The sequence below is a fragment of the Orcinus orca genome, chromosome 2 (assembly GCF_937001465.1).
Source record: "Orcinus orca chromosome 2, mOrcOrc1.1, whole genome shotgun sequence".
In the NCBI taxonomy this organism is placed as follows: domain Eukaryota; kingdom Metazoa; phylum Chordata; class Mammalia; order Artiodactyla; family Delphinidae; genus Orcinus; species Orcinus orca.
In genome coordinates, this window is record NC_064560.1 from 125,032,944 (window position 1) to 125,049,913 (window position 16,970).

Below are 16,970 nucleotides of genomic sequence, written 5' to 3' on the forward strand. Positions count from 1 at the left end.
TCAGGGCTCAGAGCAGGACTATAAAAAGGGAACATACAGAGAAAAGGTTGAGCATACGTGGGATTTTTGCTAATGACTGGCTGTTAATTTCAGAGATGTGTATACCTGAGGCCCGCCCCCTCAAGCTGCCAATGGAAATGTCTGTAGGCCTAAGGGTTTGGAAGAGAAATGGTTTTACTTTTGAGTTATAAATTAGCATGAAATTACACCTGGCTTCAGGCTATTTTCAGGGAAATTCTGAGTACCTATACTTCAAAGAATTTAAATGAGATGATAAATGTAAAGCAATTAGCATAAGATCTGATGCTAAAATAGTATCAATGATAATAGCATTACTAAGAAGAGATTAGAATATCTAAGAGATTCCCCTCAATTTTAGCTCCAGAGCAGCAGCTCCCAAGGCAACCTGCATAGTCTGCCAGGGTGCCGCTCTGACCCCTTGCCTTCTTACCCATCACCCCATCAACAAGAATTTATCCAGTGCCAACTGTGTATCCTTCCTGAACACAAGTTGATTATCAACATATAAAAACAAAAATGTTTTTAATGCTGAGTCATCTTGAGGTTCAAATGATAGGAGAGGGGCATCCACAGCCTTGCCAGGATTCTCATGTCAGGATAAAGATTAAGGCCCAGGGTCCCTTGGTCTCCACGTAGGGCGCTATCTACTCCGATTCTGTTAACCTTGTCAGTCCCTCCAGGTCACTTCTACTTCATCTGTCCGATACCTGTAAAAAAAAAAATAGGAAAAACTTGGTGGACAGTTACCCCTTAGCACCTTCCATTCTTCTCTGCCCTCAAGATTCTGGATCGTCTTCCCTGCTGAACATTTTTGCCTACCTCCCACTTAATCCTGTTTACCTCCTCCAAGGGGCTGCTCACCTCTGTGTGACCCCAGATTCACTGAGAGGAGTCCTGTGTCCAGCCCGAAACATCTCCCAGCCAGCCTGGGCTATCATGGCTCCATTGTCAATGCAGAATCTGGGAAGGAAAAGAGGTATGAAATTCATGATCTAAGCATGGAAAATCATAGTAATTGGAGGGGAAAAAAAAAGAAATAAAGAAAGGGAATGGGCCTTTACCTCTCATCTGTGGCAAAAAGCCGGGCTCCACGCTCCTGGCACATCGTCTCCATCATTTCCTGTAACCTCATATTACCTACAAAGAGGTAGGGGTACAGTTAGTTTACCTTTAGCCATTTCTCCACAGTCTGGCTGTACACCTCATGTGCACTGACTTAGGAAAACGAAGTAGGGATTCCAGGGGCAAGGAGTGGGAAGCATTGGACAAGAAATAAAACGAGTAATTTCCCCAAACCCTTAGAGATTTAGAGTATCAGGAGGAGGATACACATGCCCCAAAATAGGAAAGAGAAGCACAGTCCAGTGATACATACACCCCACACCTCCCACGATGAGGGCCTCCTGGGAGCCACAATGTGCCATGGCTCGCTCTGTGATCTCTACCAGCATTGCAAACACAGTTTCCTGTGGAAGGCAAACAAGGTGAAAACATCAAAGACAATCCCAGCTTAGTTCTGTCTACTGTATAAAAGCTCCTCCAGCTTCAAGTTTCTGTCCCAGCTTTTCACTCCATTACCTGCAGGGAGAAACACAGATCCTCAGGAGTACACTCGCCCGTGGCCAGCATCCGCTGGGTTACATCCTATAGTTAAAGGGAAAAACATACAAAACAATGAATTGTGGTCTGGGGATGACATATGAGCAAAAAATTAGTGCACTTGGAGTATCACCATGTTTCACCACAATTCAATTTACCAGTACATCCTATACGACAACCTTGCCCTTCACTGGCACTGAGCTATAAAACCAGCAGAAGTCTTTCAAGATTCAATAATTATGGGAAAAAAATTTTTTAAAAAAGAAAAGAAAGAAAGAAAATACTGTGATTATCTTAAAAAAAAGACTCAGTAATTATGAATGTCTACCCTGGCACCCTCCATTCCCTACCCCAGTTAATTTTTCTCTAGAGCACTTGTCCCCATCTGACCCTTTTTATTTTATTATTTCCCCTCTTTTTTTTTTTTGTTTCTTTTTCTGTCTCCCACCCCCACTGCATGAAATGCAAGCTCCAAGTAGGCAGGGATTTTTGTTTTGCTCCATCTTGTATCACAATTGCCTTGAACAGCACCTGGCACACAAAAGATGTTCAATAAATATTTGCTAAATGAATTTATTCAGCATCTAACATGGGCCAGTACTATGCTATATGTAGAAAATACACTGGTGAGCAAAACACATGTGCTTCATTAAAAAGCATGAGAAGTGCCCATCTCCTCACCTCTCCCACACTCACCTCAATGAAAGACAAGATCCCTGAGAATGAGACGTCCATCCCCTTTACAGTGTATGGCAGCTCAACTAGCTTCTTGCCTCTATGTGGGAGTGAGTATATGAGGCACTTAAGCCTGTAGTCAGCTGGCTGCTCACCCTCCAAAGCCCTCCCAAACCTCATTAACACATATACAGGGAAATCCCTGGCGCCCCACCAGTCAGCCTCCTTCCACCTTATTCCCCTTACCGCTTTGCCATCTGTTCAATGTTGTAGCCTGGACTTGGGTCATTGGAAATCTAGCAGAATGAAAAAGAGGATGAAGTCAGGTATCCAGGAAGCTTAAGAAGCTAATTTACTACTTTCCTCCTCCTTTTCCATGGCTCTCCCCAAATACATTCACATCTTATGTTCTCTGTAGCCTCAATGGCTTACCTTCAGCACTCGAGCAAAACGATCCAGACAATTACCCACAGCAATATCGATGGTTTCCCCAAAGATGCGGTAACGATGTTCTGAATACGCAATCACCTAAGGGTGATGAGGATGTCCATGAAACCTCAAGTCTGTAAAGAGGAGCATTTGGCTTTGGGGAAGAACACAGCAGAGGATCAACATGGTCACTAGAGCTTCCAAAAAGCAATAAGCAATGGGAAAAACTACTTTCCCAAACCCTCAATGGGTACTTTTTAATAGCGCTTATCTGAGAAGTCTATATATACCCCAAGGATTCCCAGAGGAGATTCCTAGTCTACAGAAGGTAGTCTAGGTCAGGGGAGAAGCAAATTATCACTTTGGATGCATTTTTCTTGCTTGGAGCTTCCTAATATTCCTTTAAAAGCAGTCTAGACAGTGTGTAACAGGGAAGGCTTTCCTTCTTGGAAGCAGGAAACCAGAGTTCTTCTAGGTTATCCTACGAGGGTGGTGGTATTTAGAAACCACCAAGGTAGAGTTAAAAGAAACTCAAAAATCCCAGGGAATTCCCTAGCGGTCCAGTGGTTAGGACTCTGCTCTTTCACTGCTGAAGGTGCTCGTTCAACCCCTGGTTGGGGAACTAAGATCCACAAGTCACGCAGTACAGCAAACACAACAAAAAAAAACCCCAAACTCAAAAACCCCATTCTGGGTCAGACTAATGGCCCATCCAACTCAGCACTGGCAACCAACTTATGTCCATTCTTCATACGTGACCAGCTTCTAGCACAGAGAGTATTTATCACCCACTGACACATATGCTCCACACTGCTGACAGTGAGTACTTCCTAAGGACCATAAGTCCCTTTCCCTTTCTGGTGCTGCTAGGGATTTTCTTCCATTCGGATGTAGCTCTTACTCTACTGTCAAAAGCTGGCAACAAAAGAGGAAAGAAAAAATTCTGCCTTTCTACTTCTGTCATCTACACTTCCCTACCCAATCATCTTCTGTTTTTCACACCTAAGCAGGCTTCAAAAGGGAGGAGGAGGGCTTCCCTGGTGGCGCAGTGGTTGAGAGTCCGCCTTCCGATGCAGGGGACACGGGTTCGTGCCCCGGTTCGGGAAGATCCCACATGCCGCGGAGCAGCTGGGCCCGTGAGCCATGGTTGCCGAGCCTGCGCGTCCGGAGCCTGTGCTCCACAACGGGAGAGGCCCCAACAGTGAGAGGCCCTCGTACCGCAAAAATAAAAAAAAATAAAAAAAAAAAGGGAGGAGGAAAAGAACAGAAAATTCCATCGCTGCTCATCTCCATAAACTCTTGTAAGCTTCCACTGAAACTTTCCACACCTCAAGTCCATGACCTTGTATGATATCCTTCAGGCCTCAACCAGTTACTTGCTCTCTACCCATTAAAGTTACCACATCATTTTCACGGGAATGTGTGCTTCATCTTTTTTTTTTTTTTTTGCGGTACGCGGGCCTCTCACTGTTGTGGCCTCTCCCGTTGCGGAGCACAGGCTCCGGACGCGCAGGCTCAGCGGCCATGGTTCACGGGCCCAGCCGCTCCGCGGCATGTGGGATCTTCCCAGACCGGGGCACGAACCCGTGTCCCCTGCATCAGCAGGCGGACTTTCAACCACTGCGCCACCAGGGAAGCCCCTGTGCTTCATCTTTAATAACTATTTCACAAGATGAAGTTTTAGAACATAACCCTTTCATAAGCTGGAGACAATGACCATTCCTGACAATAATCCCATCAGGTGTTATGTGGGAAAGGAAGGCTGGAGTTCTCTAATCCCAACCTAAAAAGATCTTATAAGGTATCCCAAACAACTCTGGCTTCACCTGTAAGCTTAAAATACCTTCTGCCATTCATAAAATGTTTTCTAAATTATTTATATTTTCATACTCTTAGAGTAAAAACTTCTATATATTTATCACCAGTAACTAAAACAAAACATGCAATTGTTGTAAAGATACAAATGGGATAGTGCCCCTTAGTTTTAACTGCTAAGATTCATAGGAAAAATAAGATTCAAAATAATGAAAATCCTTTCATTATTTTGAATACTTCAATCCTTACCATTCTTTCCTTCTCTAAATTGGAAATTCCTTATCTCTACAGCCATATATATAAAGCTCATCTAATGTTCTATCATACTGCCCAAACATACGATATCACAAACTCTGTTGTGGGTTTTCTAGTATATCATATTTTAGTTTCAGATGAGCCCAGCTTTGCTCTTGCAGTTCCCACCACTCAGGTGGAACATGAAAGTTGTTGGTACAGTGCCTTAGAAATTAAGAAGGAATGGTGGAGCTTTTCTGCCGTAGTCCTGAGTGGTTTCCGTCAAAATGGACAAGTTCATGAAACCTGGGAAGGTGGTGCTGCTCCTGGTGGGTCATCATGAAGAACACTGATGATGGTATCTTGCTATCCCTGCAAAGTGATGGCTACCACTGGCAAGAAGAAAATCGCCAGGAGGTCAGAGATCAAGTCTTTTGTGAAAGTTTATAACTATAATCACCTCATGCCCACAAGGTACTCTGTGGATATCCCCTTGGAAAAAACTGTTGTCAGCAAGCATGTCTTCAGAGACCCTGCTCTTAAACACACGGCCCAACAAGAGGCCAAGGTCAAGTCTGAAGAAAGACCAGCAAGAACAAATGGTTCTTCCAGAAGCTGTGGTTTTAGACCTGTTTTGTTTCAGTCATTAAAAATAACGAAAAATCTCTGAGGGGAAACAAAAAGAAGGAACGGTGAAGTACTGTTAAATACCTGTGTATTTCCTCCACTGACATATAGCACAGTTGGGTTGGTGGCTCCAGTGATGAGGCGGCCCATCTCAATGTGGGCTATGCAGTGGTTAACGCCCAGCAATGGCTTATTCCACAACTGAGCCATAGTACGGGCTACGACAGCCACAGAAACCAGTGGGGCACCCATGCCAGGACCTACGGGCACAGAAATGGGAGTGAGAATCCTATAGAGACTGGGAAAAACAGAGCCGGGGGAAGCAGGGGATGTGAAGGTTGGGTGGTGTTAGCGGTGGTAGCAGAGGTGAGCTGCAGGCTGTTTTGACCTAGCCAGGCTCCAGGTATATTCTTCCATTGTCACCCACTCTCCCACCCATACCTTTGGTGTATGCAATGCAATCAATATCCTTGGAGGTTAATCCAGCCTCTGTTAGTGCCTCCTGCAGCAGGTCCAGGATAACAGCTCGGTGGTGCCTGGCAGTAGCACCTGGAAGGAATCCTAAGAGATGGACACAAGTCAGAGATCACAGAGTTTTTCTATAGAAAGGGAGGTAGAAGTCAAAACAGACGTTTTAGTGGGGTAGGAAGAGTCCTTTTCCCTTTTCTCAAGCATCCTGTCTTCTATGTTTTCAGATATAGTCTTTCCAGCCTGTTCAGCTAGGCTAAACAGCTCTCAGAAATGCCCTTCTTCATACCCAACTCCTACTCAGGACTCAATTCAAGTGATACCTATCTCATACTTTTTGGTGATCTTCTGTGACCCTACAAATCGTGTGCATGAATTTAACACATCATTGAATTTAACATACTACACGTAACATATAACAATTATAGCATTATAATTATCCGTACTTTTCCCAGTTTAACCATGAGCATCTCAAAGCACTGGCTATTTTATTTATCTTCACATTCTTGGTGCCCAAATGCCAAGAGTGAGTGCTAAACATACATGTACATTCCTAATGAGTAACCTGTCACAACATCGCCTGCTCACAGAGGCTTTTCAGGTATATGCAAGTCAGTTGCCTTCTCCTACATAAGCAGATGTTTGCGGGGAGGGTAGACAAGTTACAATATAATTTACAAATAACGTTTACTAAAAGTGATAATGTGTCTGGTTCTTTAATTCTCAAGACCCAATGATGCAGGTATTACCATTCTCATTTCAAGAATACATAAGTCCAAAAACAACTACTGAATATTGCAAAGCCAGCCAGTTCTGTCTACACCTAGGCTAGGAGTCTTTTCTAGTGTATTTTGACTGCATCTACTATTTATCACACTGTAATGTGAAGTTCTGTCTACATGTCCAGCTCCATAACAAGCTTATACATCTATTTTTGTAGCCAACAGCCAGCTGACGATTAGCACGTAAAAGATGCTGAACGAGCTCAGAAGATCCAGGTTCAAGTGCCTGTGACTCTTCTATCCATCAGCCTTGTGATAACACTGTCACATAATCTCAGACACTCAGATCAAAAACTATGAGGGGACAATGCGCTCCACACCTTTCTTCACTAATGTTTAGGAAGACTGCAGGTGATGCTGTGCGGAGAAGTGCGCCGCAAACTGTAAGTTCCCTACTCCCGTACCTGTGCCTGGAGGCGTGACGTAAGTCCGCCGCGGGTTCGCCAGCACCACGCCATCCCGTACTACTCCCACGCCAATTTTGTTGGCGCTGCCTTCAAAACCCAAAACCGCCGGCATGGCTCCTAGCTACCACTGGGGCCGTGAAGCCCGCACCAGTCCGCGCTGGGACGCAGACTCTGGGTCGCTGAAGAAAACGAGTCGGTGACTGCTAAGGAGCAGCACGCACCAGAACAGATACCAAAGAATTCCCGCTGGTAGCGCGCCGGCGCCAGCTCCAACCCCTGTCGTCACGGCGACCCATCAAGGCCCCTTCGAGGACCTGTTCTCTTAACTGCCAGGAACACTGAGTCGGCATCTGCTCCTTAAATTCCTATCCGTTCCTCTGCCTCTCTCCCATGGTCCAGCCCAGCCTTCTCCACTGATTTTGTTCTCTCTTAGACAGCTCTGGGATCTCCGGTCAAGGTGGCAGAAGGAGTCGTGATTCTGGCATAGCGATGAACAGCCCAAGAATGGAGGATTGGGGCCTTCAGTGCCCCGGAGTCACGGAGAAGGCTGGGAAGGCTGAGCTTTCGGTCACGTGGTACAAACAGACCAATCACCCGCATTCCTCCGCCACTGGAGGCGCATCTCAGATCACGTGACCACGCCAGTTACCCACGTGGGGGCACATCGTGCTCCATTCTTTGTGCTGGGTTAAGGAGGAGCCAGGCTGCGACCCAAGCAGGTCAGCTACAGGGTTGTTGTTGTTTTGCCCATCGTAGGGACTTCTCTGGACTTTTGATCGGCAAGCCTAAGTCGGGATTCTTAATTAAGTCCGTCGATTGGCTGGAGGGCCGATCTCGTGAGGAGGGTAGGAGGCACTATGAAATGATCTAGTTTTGAGAATGAGGGGCTGAAAGGCCGATGGTGCACTGAGGCGGGAAAAGAATTCAGAGATAATACGGTTTGAAAGGCGGGACTTGGTGCGGGGGCGCCCGAGGGGGGAGTCTTCCCCAGGCCTAGCTGGTTTCACTACTTCTTTGCGTCTGTAGGCAACGCGATAAATATACTGCTTCGGTGGGCGACGTGGAACTGGTGCAGAAGGGTGTTTGTTACAGTGATGCCGAAACGTGGGAAAAAGGGAGCGGTGGCAGAAGACGGGGAAGAGCCCAAGATTGGTAAGAGAATGAAATAGGCCCATCTCCCTAGAGGCTGCGATGGGGATGTCTATAATTCCCTTGATGAACGAGAGGTACGGACCGACTCTATACTCATTTTTGCAGTTTGCGAAGAAGTCGCGGCAACTGCAGGCTCTCGGTGGATCTATAGTTAACTGCGGATCAAAGTTGGTTATCGCCAACTTACATCATTGTGTATTACTTATTTTATAGAGCCAGAGGCCAAGAAGAGCAAGGCGGGAGCGAAAAAAAATGAAAAAGAGGCAGCAGGAGAGGGGACAGTCATGTATGAGGACCCCCCAGATCAGAAAACCTCACCCGGTGGCAAATCAGCCACACTGAAGATCTGCTCCTGGAATGTGGATGGGCTTCGAGCCTGGATTAAGAAGAAAGGTTTAGATGTGAGTGGAATTAAGGGGAGGGGGGTACTGATCTTGGGGTTTAATCACCTTTTCCCATTTTAGTTCCTAGCACTGTCGTTTTCTTGTGGCAGAGATACAAAGTTTGCACCAAATCATACCACTTGGATTTCTTTTCTCTTTATAAATTTATTTATTTTTGGCTGCGTTGGGTCTTAGTTGCTAAGCGGGGGCTTTCTCTAATTGTGGCGAGCGGGGGCTACTCTTGGTTGTGGTTAGCGGGGGCTTCTCATTGCGGTGGCTTTTCTTGTTGCGGAGCGGGGGCTCTAGAGCGCAGGCCCAGTAGTTGTGGCGCACGGGCTTAGTTGCTCCGCGGCATGTGGGATTTTTCCGACCGGGGCTCGAACCCGTGTTCCCTGCATTGGCAGCCGGATTCTTAACCACTGTGCCACCAGGGAAGCCCCCCACTTGTATTTCTTAGATGCCATTCCACCAGTTCCACTGCCATTGTTTTATTTAATGTCCTCATCTTTTTCCTAGCATGTCAGAAAAACCTCGTTACTGGACTTGTTCCATTTTATTTCCTGCATATCCAACATTTAAATAACTACTTAAAAAATCTTAGCTGGCTATCCATTGCCTATAGGGAAAAAACCAATCTTCTCAGTGTTGCATGGAACACTCTTTCTTGTCTCCCTGCCACTTATGTAATTTATAACTTCAAATACTGTGTTGCTAGACTTATACTCCTTCTGCAGAGACTGTCCTATTTATTTATTTATTTATTTATTTATGGCTGCATTGGGTCTTGTTACTGCGCGCGGGCTTTCTCTAGTTGGGGTGAGCAGGGGCTACTCTTTGTTGTGGTGCACGGGGTTTTCATTGCTGTGGCTTCTCTTGTTGCAGAGCACGGGCTCTAGGGCCACAGGCTCAGTAGTTGTGGCACACGGGCTTAGTAGCTCCGCGGCATGTGGGATCTTCCCGGACCAGGGATGAACCCATGTCCCCTGCATTGGCAGGTGGATTCTTAACTAACCACTGTGCCATCAGGGAAGTCCCTCACCTGTGTATCTCTAGTACTTAGCACATAGATTCTTCAGTAAATGTCTGCTGAATTGATAATACTTTTTCTACCTTTCATTTCGCTCACAGTGGGTAAAGGAGGAAGCCCCAGATATCCTGTGCCTCCAAGAGACCAAATGTTCTGAGAACAAACTACCAGCTGAACTTCAAGCACTCTCTGGACTATCCCATCAGTACTGGTCAGCTCCTTCAGACAAGGAAGGGTACAGTGGTGTGGGCCTACTCTCCCGCCAGTGCCCACTCAAAGTCTCCTATGGCATTGGTGAGACCCTGTTGATTCCTAAAGCCCAGCTCTTCCAAACCAGTTGCTGATATCCCACTCCAGCCCCAATTCTTGATCCCTTTATTCTTTGCTTTCCCTTTCTTAAACTTCTTTTTGCTAATTGTTTCATTGTTTCTGTAGGTGAAGAGGAACATGATCAGGAAGGCAGAGTGATTGTGGCTGAATATGATGCATTTGTGCTGGTGACAGCCTATGTACCTAATGCAGGCCGAGGTCTGGTGCGCCTGGAGTACCGGCAGCGCTGGGATGAAGCCTTTCGCAAATTCCTGAAGGGTTTGGCTTCCCGCAAGCCCCTTGTGCTATGTGGGGACCTCAATGTGGCTCATGAAGAAATTGATCTTCGCAACCCAAAGGGAAACAAAAAGAATGCTGGCTTCACTCCAGAAGAGCGTCATGGCTTTGGGGAATTGCTGCAGGCTGTGCCACTGACTGACAGTTTCCGGCACCTCTACCCCAACACGGCCTATGCCTATACCTTTTGGACATACATGATGAACGCGCGATCCAAAAACGTTGGTTGGCGCCTTGATTACTTCTTATTGTCTCACTCTCTGTTGCCTGCTTTGTGTGACAGCAAGATCCGTTCCAAGGCTCTGGGCAGTGACCACTGTCCCATCACCCTATATCTAGCACTGTGACACCTCCCCCAAATCAATTTGAGCCTGGGAAATAAGCCCACTAAACTAGCTTTAAACTTCTTACTCCCAAGCTTTAAAAACTGCTCTCTAGAGAAATCTGCACTGTTATTTCCCTTCTAAACTATGAATCCTTTAACCAGGCTTCTAGAAACAGAATTAAGTTCTCCATGATTTATGTGTGTGTGTGTTGGGGGGGCGGGATTCTTTTTTTTTTTACATTAAACAAAACTACTGATGACTTCCTTTGAACTGTCCATGTGAAAATAAAGAGTCATAGTTTCAGCCTTGCTGTCTTTGTATTCTACCCCTTTGTGGGGCTAAAAATTCCCCTCATCCTTTCATACACACAGATTTAACAACTGGAAGAGTAGAGTCATGACCTTATTTATTTACAAGCACAGGATGAGTCCCTAACTTCCCCCATGACAGAGCAACCCTACTCAGCCCAGTTAAATACTGCAACTGGGGGGTAAGGTTGAAAAGGAGGAATTATAGGAAATACAGGACTAGGGGACCATACCCCACATTAAATAGTTATATATACATCAGTTCCTGTGGTTCTGTACACAGCAGCGGCTGACCCCACCCCCAGAGGACGTGGAATGGGGGAGAGGAGACTGAGGGTGCTGAGACCAGAGCCAGCCCCTGATGAAGTGCAATAGCAGCAGCAAGGTCCTAATGGTGCACAAGAGGGAGGGAGACCCCCAGGGCTACCCACCCCCACCCTGCCCTGGAATGTGTAAGGGACAGGAATGGCTCTCAGGGAGCATATAGGAAGGACAAGGCTAGAACCGTCTTTTAGGACCCAGGTTTAGGGGAAACTTTCCGCCTACTTCACCCTAAACACAGCAACCACTGGAGGAAAGCAGATGGCCAGCAGTGGTTTACTTATTCCTCCAAACCTAGGTGAGGGCCTGGTTCCTTCCTACCTCTCTGCAGGGAAAAGGAAGGCAGCTGCTTGGCTCCCCTTATAGAAGCCCAGGGAGCCTTTTACCATCACTCCCTTTATAGTGTCACTGTCCCCACCTGGACGGGGCCAGGCAGTCTGTGGGTCATCGTGGGGCTCAGGAGAAGTTCTGGACAGGGTGGCTGACCTTCATACAGGCCCAATAGAGGGCCCGGCCCAAACACAGCACAGCCAACAGGATGACAAATGCCCAGGCTGCATAGATGCCTCCGTATCGTTGTGCATGCTTCCATGTGCCAAACTAATGAAGAAGAAAAAGGAAGATGAGGTTACTGTTGATCTCTCACCACTTTGTAGGAGCCCTAGTAACAGTAACATGGAACTCAAGCTTCAGTCTCTGTCCGCTATCCACATGCAGCCACCTTCAGGGACCTTTTAAAAGGCCCAGCTGTCTAGCTCCCTCCACTAGGCAGGAACATAACAATCCCAGACATCTGTCAGTTTTTCTTCGTGTCTGACAACCAAGCCAGGTTTCCTAATAGCAACTCAATCTAAACCACTGCTCTATTTTTCTATCCTCTGCATAAAGAAGATAGCTGTTTTCTACTCTGATAGTAACAGTGAAGACCGTTTATCAGTCTCCTTCAACTTCAGTTCATCTGCACGTTAAAACAAGACAAACAAAAACAGTTTCTTTCACTTCTTTTTAGGATAGCCATTTCCCCAATCTTAGCCTACAGAGACGAGGCTGCAGAATGAAAGGGGTTGGATCAAGGTTACTCACAGCAAGGCCAGTGGCAGTGACTGCCAAGAGTAAGCCAAGCAAGAAGCAGCAGATACATCTCTTTCGTGGATATCTGCGCCCAATAGATGACCTGTGGGGAGGCAAACAAAAATGGATACTTACAATGGCCCTGTAGCTTTTACTCTATTCACTACCCAGCTCAATGATGCCGCTCTCTAATCACTCACACTTTCCTGCAGTGAGGGCAACGGGCCAAGGTTCGGTCTGTGAACTCTGTCCACTACGGAGAAAGGAAAAGAGAAACCAATAAATAGTAGAAGCAGCATCATCTTCAATGAGAGCACTGGGGCAGTGGAGGCTGGGAAATGGGTCCTCATAAAACAGACCTTTTCAGGATTCATTATCATAACTCAGAAATATATTCATGACTACTTCTCCGCTGCCCACCCCCCGTCCCCCAGGGCTTCCCAATACCTCTCCTCACCAGAAAAGTATTCTTGCAATGTCCACAGATGACCCTGACACCCACAGGTTGTGGTTCTGGACTCAAAGGTCCCGGATGCACAGGCCCCAGGTTGATGATTCTTTTGCTGTACAGAAGAAAAAGACTATGTTTTTAAAGTTTTCAATCCTAAGGATCCCTACATTATTCCTCCCTTACATCCCCCACTCCCTGGCTCTCTAAGTCCCTCTACTTCTCTGTACATTTAAGATACTCTGCCCCCCGCCCGCAGCCCTACCGCAGAGAATCCTTGAGGAAGAGCATCGCTTAAACTTCAGGCCTCTAATTTCCCTTTTACCTCAGGATAATTCACCCAGTCTCTGACACTCTCCATCTTCCTAAAGGACACCACTTTTCTCCCAATCTTTTTATTGAGAGATGAGAAAGATGGCTATAACATTCTAGAGGCACAACAGTCCTTAGCTTTTTCTCCTTCTAAATAAACACCAGTCTTTCTCACCTTTACATTCTCGATAAACATTCACCCTTTTTCGGCTTTCCGATTTTCCCCACTAATGCCCTTCCCCAAATTATCCCTCTCACCAGTATGGCCGAGGGCAGGCGATCCGCTGGGAAGTCACTTTGCAGATAAGGAGACAGTTGCAGGGGCATCGAACATATTTTTTCCCTGGGGGTGCATTCTTGATTGGCTAGAGAATAATGGGGACATCGGTAAGCAAACCTCTAATCCCAATTCCTTCCAATTCCTCCAAAAACCTTCTGAGGAGAGATCAGAGAGATAAAATCTTAGACGGGACAGAGAAATGAAAGGCATATAACATGAGATTTGCAAATGAAAACTAAGCTTAAGTATCCAAGATAGGTATGAAGGTGAGGGATGGTAAATATTAGCTTTGGTGAGTGGCTTCTGGGGAAATGGCTGTGTGAGACTCCTGGAACTGAAACCTGGGTTTCATCAAGAGCAGCTGGCTAACGCCTGAAGGTCCGGGTCTAGAATCAAGGGATCAGAAAGAGGATCTAGGAAACAGGACCCATTTCACAGATTTGTATAACTCACAGTGGCTTCATTGCAGACGCCACATTTGACTACATGCTGATGCATCTTGCCTTCCACGTTGATGAGAGACTGGCAGACTCTGCAGGTGATCATGGGAGCACTCCCACTGTCCGGGCTGGTCAGGGGTGAATAGGGGGGTGGGTCCTCCCCAGGCAACACGGCTGGGTGTCCCTCGGGGAACGGGGGAAATGCTGGAGAGGAAGGTAAAAAGAAGGGCTGGCATCAGTTGCTGACACCCCCACTGAAGCTACACGGAGTAGGGCAACTCTTGCTGGTCCTCAAGCCTTCTGACAAGCTCAGCGGGATCTTATGATCAGTGCTTCGATCAGATTCCTCAGAACCCCCTTCCGCTCCGAAGCTCCGGTAGCGATTGCGGAGGGAAGGAAGCCGCCCCCGGTCACAGGTGCAACAGCTCCGCACCTGGCGCTTGGGCCCCGCCCCCGCCCCCGGTCCCGCCCCCTGCTCCTCTCAGAGTACCCCCGGGAACACCTCGGACCCGCCCCGTCTTACCCTGGGGCGGGGCATGTTTACCGGCTCCGTACGGTGGTGCGGAGGGGGTCAGGCCTCCCCCGGGCCCAGCCCCACTCCCGCCCGGCCCCACTAATCCGTTGCCGCCGGCGCCACCGTCGATGGGCTCAGAGAGCAGCGGGGATCGCTCTCCATCTGCCGCCATGGCCTCCACCGCCGCCTCCCGCTTTGGCCAAGGATCCGGCTCTTCGCCGCCGCCGTCGCCGCAGCCACCGCCGCCGCTACCGGGTCCCAAGGGCGCCTGCGCGCCGCGCGGCCAGCTCGCCCGCAACCAGTGGCCTGCCCCGCCCCGTTTCGCCCACAGCACTTGATAGGCTATCCCCGCCCCCGTCGTGCTATTATTCGCGGAGACAAACCAATTTCTGGTCCTGTGAAGGCAGCTCCTATTTTCCATTGGGGAGAGTGGCGCCATCGTCAACTGTCACATGACTTTCAGGACGCCGCTGGGCCTGCAAAAACTGCACGTGACGAGAAGTTCTTCGAGCTATTGGAAGCGTGGCCCATCGCGCTACCTCCAGACCAGGAGGTGGGGCAGGGCTGCTTCAGCTCACTGGTGTTTCAGGCAGCCGCCGGTCCTCTGTCAGACGCCCAGAGCGGGCGCATAGTCATTGCTCCTCATTAGTCCAAAAACATCACTAAAAGATTTTTCTACTCTTTGAGGTTATAATTGGCCTCTCATTGGCTGGAGGCTTCCCTTCCCTGGTCCTGCGATCCTTGGGGCGCAACTTTATTGGCCCGAACTTAGAGCCAGAACCTGGGGGCGTGGCTCAATGAGCTGCAGTGAAAGCGTGAGGGAGTTTGGGCTGTTCTAAGCACCGGGAGTAGGAACGGTAGGCAATAGTTAGCCACTCTACTCAAAGGAATACCTGTAAAAAGTGAGGGTGAAGATGTGCCAGAAGGAAATGTATTAAAACGTTAAGATTTTCACCCCAGGCTTTCTCACTGAAGTCACTTCTGGAACAGGACACAAGACCGGCTTCTCCAGGAAGCTGCCTTGCAGATCCCACTCTCCCACCATCCCTGGTTAAATTATGAAAGCATCTTTGTATGAGTCTGTCTCTATCGCTGCAAGAATGTCTCATCATTTTACTCAATTTTGTGACCCCCAATTATAAACATATATGTATGATAAGAGTTTTTTGACTGAGTTACCAATCAAGTTCAAAGAGATTTTAGTCACCTTATATGGCATAACAGTCTTTAGACTTGTCTCTGCTTTGCCCCCAGCCAGGAGACTGCTAATGGAGGTTTTTCTGACAAGTATTGGAAAAGATCTTAAGCAGCTCAAACATTTAAGCATACAGCCAGGACTTCCCAGGTGGCGTAGTGGTTAAGAATCCGCCTGCCAATGCAGGGGACGTGGGTTCAATCCCTGGTCCGGGAAGATTCCCACCTGCCGCGGAGCAGCTAAGCCCGTGTGCCACAACTACCGAGCCCACGTGCCACAACTACTGAAGCCTGTGCGCCTAGAGCCCGTGCTTCGTAACAAGAGAAGCCACCGCAGCGGGAAGCCCGCACACCACAACAAAGAGTAGCCTCTGCTCACCGCGACTAGAGAAAGACTCCGCGCAACAACGAAGACCCAAGGGAGCCAAAAATAAAATAAATAAAAAAATTTTTAATAACAAAACATGAACATACTCCAAGCTACAAAAATCCCCAATATCCTCCTCCCCCAGCTAATATGAATAACTGCTACTTCATTTTTTTTTTTCCTTTGGTACGCGGGCCTCTCACTGTTGTGGCCTCTCCCGTTGCGGAGCACAGGCTCCGGACACGCAGGTTCAGCGGCCATGGCTCACGGGCCTGGCTGCTCCGCAGCATGTGAGATTTTCCCGGACCGGGGCATGAACCCGTGTCCCCTGCATCGGCAGGCAGACTCTCAACCACTGCACCACCAGGGAAGCCCTGACTGCTACTTTTTTACGTATTAGAGCTTGGCCTCTTATCTGGTCTTCTCTCCTTCTAGACAAAATGTATTAGATACCCAATCATAGAATTACTCTACTTCCTGACAGCATTCAATCCAGAGCAAAATCCCATTTCCTTAAACCCTTTCAAAATCTCTTAACACAAGCCCATTTCTATAATAAGTTCTTTCTAGCACCCTGTTAACTGACAACACTTCAGTTTTTCATGGCTTGTGCTTTCCCCTCACTGTACCAAGTAATAACCAAATTAAAAAAAAAAAAAAAGTCCAGAAAAGTCGAGGTCTTCTGACTTATGGTTCTTTTTTTTTTTGGCCGCATTGTGCAGCATGTGGGATCTTATTTCCCCAACCAGGGATTGAACCTGTGCTCCCTGCATTGGGAGCGTGGACTCTTAACCACTGGACCACCAGGAAAGTCCCTGACTTATGATTTAATGCTTTTGCACTCACATCATCTACTAGGCATATAGAAAAGGCAGAAGTGCAGAGGTGGCAGAATGCATGGTATCTGAGATGGAGGCCTTTTGATGCTTAATACCTGGCACATAGAAGTTGCTTGATAAATGACTATTAAACTAATTAATTAATTACCTTAAGCCCTATCTTGAGGGAACTTTGTGTACTGAGCAATACTGTCAGCTGTAGTCCCAAGCAGGGTGGATATTCAGCTGGGACACTCCAGTGTGGCTGGTATCAGTTTATGGCTGGCATTTGTTCTGATTGGTTGGCTCCTGTACTATACAGGTAAATAACTTCAATGTTACCCCT

General features: G+C 47.5%; 3 protein-coding genes and 1 long non-coding RNA gene across 7 annotated transcripts in view; 2 read left to right on the forward strand and 2 right to left on the reverse strand.

Annotated features, from left to right (window-relative positions):
* LOC125963408 (uncharacterized) overlaps positions 1-16,970 on the forward strand; it is a 500,580-nt gene that overhangs the window by 469,833 nt on the left and 13,777 nt on the right. The gene's annotated exons all lie outside the window — the stretch shown is intronic.
* OSGEP (O-sialoglycoprotein endopeptidase) lies at positions 527-7,311 on the reverse strand. The gene is made up of 11 exons (XM_004274059.3): positions 7,055-7,311; positions 5,842-5,961; positions 5,485-5,660; positions 2,728-2,823; positions 2,542-2,591; positions 2,317-2,395; positions 1,600-1,665; positions 1,397-1,487; positions 1,083-1,158; positions 883-981; positions 527-728 (listed from the first exon to the last, which is right to left on the reverse strand). The coding sequence occupies exons 1-11, from the start codon at positions 7,167-7,169 to the stop codon at positions 689-691; spliced, it is 1,008 nt and encodes a 335-aa protein (XP_004274107.1). The 5' UTR covers positions 7,170-7,311; the 3' UTR covers positions 527-688.
* On the forward strand, positions 7,668-10,854 carry APEX1 (apurinic/apyrimidinic endodeoxyribonuclease 1). 2 transcript variants are annotated; one of them, XM_004274060.4, is made up of 5 exons: positions 7,668-7,776; positions 8,084-8,209; positions 8,423-8,610; positions 9,721-9,913; positions 10,055-10,854. In XM_004274060.4, exons 2-5 carry the CDS (start codon positions 8,152-8,154, stop codon positions 10,570-10,572), a joined length of 957 nt encoding a protein of 318 aa, XP_004274108.1. In that variant the 5' UTR covers positions 7,668-7,776; positions 8,084-8,151; the 3' UTR covers positions 10,573-10,854. The 2 variants fall into 2 exon arrangements, with proteins under 2 accessions (XP_004274108.1, XP_033291797.1); XM_033435906.2 differs by having other exon boundaries at positions 7,773-7,902.
* PIP4P1 (phosphatidylinositol-4,5-bisphosphate 4-phosphatase 1) lies at positions 10,941-14,803 on the reverse strand. 3 transcript variants are annotated; one of them, XM_004274061.2, is made up of 7 exons: positions 14,276-14,668; positions 13,745-13,935; positions 13,270-13,376; positions 12,709-12,814; positions 12,452-12,504; positions 12,264-12,354; positions 10,941-11,780 (listed from the first exon to the last, which is right to left on the reverse strand). In XM_004274061.2, the coding sequence occupies exons 1-7, from the start codon at positions 14,664-14,666 to the stop codon at positions 11,637-11,639; spliced, it is 1,083 nt and encodes a 360-aa protein (XP_004274109.1). In that variant the 5' UTR covers positions 14,667-14,668; the 3' UTR covers positions 10,941-11,636. The 3 variants fall into 3 exon arrangements, 2 of the variants coding, with proteins under 2 accessions (XP_004274109.1, XP_004274110.3); XM_004274062.4 differs by having other exon boundaries at positions 14,255-14,542; XR_007475335.1 differs by having other exon boundaries at positions 11,722-11,780; positions 12,264-12,504; positions 14,255-14,803.

Coding starts and splice junctions, on each gene's coding strand:
- APEX1 (XM_004274060.4), top strand. CDS start 8,152: ATGCCGAAACGTGGGAAAAAGGGAGCGGTGGCAGAAGACGGGGAAGAG. Junction 8,210..8,422: donor CGGGGAAGAGCCCAAGATTG/GTAAGAGAATGA, acceptor CTTATTTTATAG/AGCCAGAGGCCAAGAAGAGC. Junction 8,611..9,720: donor TTAAGAAGAAAGGTTTAGAT/GTGAGTGGAATT, acceptor TTTCGCTCACAG/TGGGTAAAGGAGGAAGCCCC.
- OSGEP (XM_004274059.3), bottom strand. CDS start 7,169: ATGCCGGCGGTTTTGGGTTTTGAAGGCAGCGCCAACAAAATTGGCGTG. Junction 2,824..5,484: donor TCAGTGGAGGAAATACACAG/GTATTTAACAGT, acceptor CATCACCCTTAG/GTGATTGCGTATTCAGAACA. Junction 729..882: donor GAATCTGGGGTCACACAGAG/GTGAGCAGCCCC, acceptor TTTTTTTTACAG/GTATCGGACAGATGAAGTAG.
- PIP4P1 (XM_004274061.2), bottom strand. CDS start 14,666: ATGGAAAATAGGAGCTGCCTTCACAGGACCAGAAATTGGTTTGTCTCC. Junction 13,936..14,275: donor CGCACCACCGTACGGAGCCG/GTAAACATGCCC, acceptor CTTCCTCTCCAG/CATTTCCCCCGTTCCCCGAG. Junction 12,355..12,451: donor TGCCCTCACTGCAGGAAAGT/GTGAGTGATTAG, acceptor GCCTCCCCACAG/GTCATCTATTGGGCGCAGAT.